This window comes from Dromaius novaehollandiae, chromosome 7, assembly GCF_036370855.1.
Source record: "Dromaius novaehollandiae isolate bDroNov1 chromosome 7, bDroNov1.hap1, whole genome shotgun sequence".
Taxonomy (NCBI): domain Eukaryota; kingdom Metazoa; phylum Chordata; class Aves; order Casuariiformes; family Dromaiidae; genus Dromaius; species Dromaius novaehollandiae.
Window position 1 is genome coordinate 43,824,126 of NC_088104.1, and position 4,639 is coordinate 43,828,764.

Below are 4,639 nucleotides of genomic sequence, written 5' to 3' on the forward strand. Positions count from 1 at the left end.
GCATTGTGCTTGGTGGGCTGGCAACGTGGGTTAGGGGCAGGATTAGGGGCTGGGGCATACTTAGGGGCCCGGCAGGACCAAGGCACAGCCCAGGCAGGCCTGTGCATGGAGGGCCCCCCCCCCCCCGCCCCCCCAGGGAGACCTCCCACCAGCGCAGAAAGGGTTGTTGTGCCCAGGGCAGAAAGAGGAGCTGAGCCCCAGGAGCTCCCATGGCTTTGCCCTGGCTGCACAGCCAGGCCAGGCACTGCTTCACTGCCCCATGGCCCAGGGCAGCGCCCAAGCATCGCTGCCAAGACTGGGCCGTGCAACAAGGGCACCTCCGCAGCGAGAGCTGTCTCTGGGTGTTTTCTGCAGGCAACCATGGCGCTGCAGGAGATCCTCCAGTGGCCCCGCTGCCCACAGCAGGTGGAGGCATTTTTCCCCCAGCTCTTCCTGGCGCTGCTGTTCCAGATTTCTGTCACCGCAGCGCTGACGCCGGAGGAGGCTGAGATGTGCTGCAGGGAATGCCAAGGGGAAGAGTCTGCTCTCACCAGCCCCGTCAGGTGCTCCATGCCAGCCCCGTTGTCTCTGCTGTGGACCTATAGGCGGGGCCAGGGGTGCCAGTGTGACCTGGTGTTTGCTCCACACACAGGGCCGCAGTGCGGGCCATGAAAGCGCTGCTCTGCCGTGCCGGCTACGAGCGCCAGGTGCTGCTCATGGCGAGGAAGGGTGGCTGGGACATGCTCCTCCGCGCTGAGACCCACCACAGCGGAGTGGCTTTGCTGGCCAGGTGAGAGCCCCTTGTGCCCGCTCTGCCCCAGCATTTCTCCCCTGCAGATGCGGTGCCCCACGGAGCCCGTGGGGATGCCCAGCTCCCCAAGAAAGGGGCTGCAGCCTCAGCGCTTGTGACCAAGGCATGGCCGAGGTTTGCCTGGGCTGCTCAGGCCACCAGTGCCTTCTTCCCTCTGCCAGGGAAATGAGGGAGACCCCAAGAAGGCTGCGAGTTTACCTCCTGCGCCAGCTGGCAGTGCTGCTCCGCCTGGAGGAGCCCTCCCAGGAGATCTCCATCCTGGCTTTCCTCGTGGAGGTGAGCCTGATGGCAGGGCTGCCTCTGGGGTGCCTCTCACCCCTCTGCTCTCCCGTGCCCGTGCTGGGGGGTGGGCGGCAGTGAGTGGAGCTGGGGCAGTGGGTGCGCTGCGACTTGTAGCCTTGGCTTGGCCCATCCACGCTGGGGTAACTCTTGTGCCCACGTGGATTTGGTGCCTGCTGTGTGGATGGTGGAGAGGAGCGGAGGAGCAGCCCCGGGGGCCCTCCGCACTCACTGCTGCCTTGGGGCCAGGCTTTGTGTGGGCCTGGTGCCCTCGCCCTGAGCTGCTGGTGGGAGCCGGCACGGCACGATGCAGGGAGTCCTGCCGGCTCTGGCACTGTCTCCCTGCAACATGTGTTTCAGCTTGTGGATTGCCCGGACCTTTGCGAAGACAATGCTCATATCCTGCTGCTCCTTGCGAGGTATCTGGAGCGTGGCAGCCAGGTGATACGTGGACTGGTGCTCAGAGGCCTCATCCTGCTATGCGACAGGCCGCAGACGGTGAGCAGGGGACAGGCGGGTGAAGCTGTGCGGGCAGCGTGGGGCTGGGTGAGGGTGCTGGGGAACACACAGAAGGGGGCGAGTGGTCAGGTGGAGAGGAGCCGGTGCTGCCCTCTCCTCCCTCCCTACGCCCCCAGTCCCCCACACTGCCATGGCTGTGCCGCTAAGCCCTGCCTGGCAGCAGGTTGCTGCAGTAACCGCCATGCCAGCTTCTGGGAAGCCAGAGGAGAAGCGGGTGTCTAACAAACCGGGCATTTTTGCCTGGGCAGTCCACTACTTCTTCAGCAAACGCAGTGGTGTTTCACACAGGTAAGAGAAATGCGCTTCCTGCTGCCACTCATCATGGAGCAACTGCGGGATGCGGACAGCGACATCAGCACTAAGGCCCTGGTGGTGCTGCGACACGTGGTGCACGTCATGGGCGAGGAGACGGTGGCCAGCATTGCTCCGCAGCTGTCCGCGGAGCTCCTGCTGCTCTTTGATGCCGTAAGGCTGGGGGGAGAGCCAGGGCCCCTGCCGGTGTCCTGGGCTGGGGGGCTGCGTTGCGCCAGTGCCCTCTCTGCCCTCGGCTGCTCCGTGTTGTGCTCGGCCCCTGCAGCGCCGGCAGGAGGGCTGGGCGCGAGGGAGACCGTGGGCTTGGAGCAGCCAGCACTGAGGTGCCCCCTCTTCCTTCCCACCAGGACGCTGTCCAGGTGCGAGTGCTCTCCACGCGGCTCTTCAGAGATGTGCTGGCGATTGTGCTGGGCACCAAAGACCAGCAGCTGCAGAAGCAAGTGCGCAGCAGCCTGCTGCCACTGCTCTTCCACATGGAGGACGAGAGCTGCAGCGTGCGCCAGGTATGGCTTTCTAACCAGGGCCCTAGAAGGCTCGAAGCAGGGAATGAGAAGCTGGGCAGGGGCCTTTCCCAGACCTGCTTTCCCCGGTCCCACAGGGCTCTGCCGCAGTCCGTGGCCACAAATGTCTAAGCCCTGGAGTGCCTAGGGGCTTCGCAGCTAGCCCTGCAGGTGTGCGAGGCCAGGCTTTGCCCCCCAATTCCTGTTGCCACCGTGCCCTGCCCCAGCAGGGGCCTGGAGATGTCTGGCCTGGGGCATGCCCCAGCTGCCTAAGGCAAGAGCACTGCAGGAGGAGACACCCTGCTCCCCACGTTCAGCGTGTGCCCCCAGTGCCCTTGGCCTGCGCAGAGGGAGGCAGCACCTGCAAGGAGTTTGGGGAGCCAACTTGTTCCCCAGCCCACGAGCCTGGGGAGGGGAGAGCCCCAGGGAGGGAGGTGCGGTGAGGGCAGGGGCCGGGCCCTGCATCCCGGCTACCCAGCTCTGGGGCGGGGGCACAAGTCTGGGCAAGGGCGCAGGCCGGGCAGCCGAGCACCCGCAGGGGCAATGCCTGTGGCAGGTAGTTGTGGCCGAGTCCTGCCTGGGCGTCTCTGTGACTGCAGCCCTTCAGCCTCCTCCTGGCCTTGGCTACAGCTCAGCAGCTCTTGGGGCTCTCTGTTGTGCTGCTGCGGCAGGACGAGGTGCCTGAGGTGGTGGGTGCCCCATGTCTCTGCCCAGGGTATTGAACCCCGTGGCAGAGTCGGTGCCCAGCTGCTGCCTCTTCCCATGGTGGGCCAGGCAAGGCCCTGAGACTTGCCAAGAGCAGGGGGACGCAGGGTCTTGTCCCCTGGCCTGCAGTGGCATCTCCCCGTCTCTGCTGCTGTGCAGGCCTCTCGGGAAGCCCTCCTTCGCGCTGCCAACTTCCTCAAGTGGAAGCAGCTCAGGCAGCTGGTTGAGACAGCGCAGACGTGGAGGATCGGCGAGTGCCTGGTAAGGATGGCCCCAAAGCCCCCAGAGCCAGCCTGCGCAAGGCCTGTCCCCCTCCATGCCCAGTGTGTGGGGCAGGCAGCTGTGCCCCTGGCCCTGGCTGGCACCCAAAGCCGCCAGGCTGGAGCAGCACTCACGCTGCCCTTCTCCAAGCACGCTGCCCTGGCGAGCTCTTCTCCAGGCTCCTCTGCCCTCGCTGCCCCCTGGGATGCTAAAGCAGCCCCTGGCCCAGCTGGGCCTTGGCAGCAGGAGGGCACCTCAGCATGCCTGGGGAGCAGCCTGCCTTCTGCTCCCTCCGAAGCTCGGCACTGCCCAGCTCGTGTGTGGGAGCCATGAGCGTCCTGGCAGGGCAAGGCCGGTCCTGGGTGCAGGGACTGCCTGGCTGGGTGAGGGAGGGGTGTGCCAAGCCCGTGCCCTTGTGCTCTCCCCAGCTGGTGAGGGCCAGAAGAGCAGAAGAGTACCTGCACCAGAGCCTGACATACTTGGAGAGCCCACAGGAGTCCTTGCGAGAGGCAGCCGTGAGGTTCACTGGTGAGCCCCAACCGCTGGTGTCCCTCTCTGTCCCCGGACACCTCGGCCTCAGCCCCCCCGGCTGCTGCGCTGGCAGCAAGGACCAGCCTTGCAGCTGTGTCTGCTGGAGCCCCGAGCGCCCGATGCAGGGCCTGGGTGCCCAGGGGCTGTGTCACCCTCTGCCATCTCTGCCCACACATGTGGGGCTGCTGGGAGCCTCCTGCTGTGCCCTCACAGCAAGACCCTTGGGTGGCACGCAGTGCGGAGCGCCCTGGCGTCAGCGCTGCAAAAGGGAGGAGGGAGCGTGGCCAGCCTGGCAGGGCCTGGAGGCAGCTGTGCTGCTGGGGGTGGGCTGGGGAGCCGGATTTGTGAGCGGCTGTGTGTGTGTGCCTAGGGCTTGTCGGGCAGCACCTGAGGGGCCGGAGCAAGGAGAAGCTGGAGGACATCTGCACGGGTGAGCGAGGGCAGCAGGGTGTCAGGCAGGGCTGGTGGGAGGCAGACAGATGCTGGGCAGGGAGCTGCCACTCCTGCCCCAGGCGAGGAGGGCTCTGCTCCCCGTGCAGAGCAGGGCCGCTGTGGGTAGAGTAGAGAGAAGATTTCAGGAGCCTTTGGGACGGTCCTGGCCAGCAACTCCCACCTCGTCCCTTTCTTGCTCCTGCTGCCTCCTGGCTGTGGAAAGAGCTGGGTGGGACTGGCTGCGTCAGCAGGGGATGCCTGGCATCTGTGCAGACAGGGCGCCTTGATCTCTGCTCTGCTCCTTTCTCTC

At 66.0% G+C, this 4,639-nt stretch overlaps 1 protein-coding gene across 1 annotated transcript; it reads left to right on the plus strand.

Annotated features, from left to right (window-relative positions):
• The first annotated feature begins 955 nt into the window (after positions 1 to 955).
• On the plus strand, positions 956 to 4,616 carry LOC135328931 (maestro heat-like repeat-containing protein family member 7). The gene is made up of 8 exons (XM_064515510.1): positions 956 to 1,066; positions 1,430 to 1,567; positions 1,877 to 2,053; positions 2,248 to 2,403; positions 3,265 to 3,366; positions 3,795 to 3,894; positions 4,268 to 4,321; positions 4,603 to 4,616. The coding sequence occupies exons 1-8, from the start codon at positions 956 to 958 to the stop codon at positions 4,614 to 4,616; spliced, it is 852 nt and encodes a 283-aa protein (XP_064371580.1).
• Positions 4,617 to 4,639: the final 23 nt, after the last annotated feature.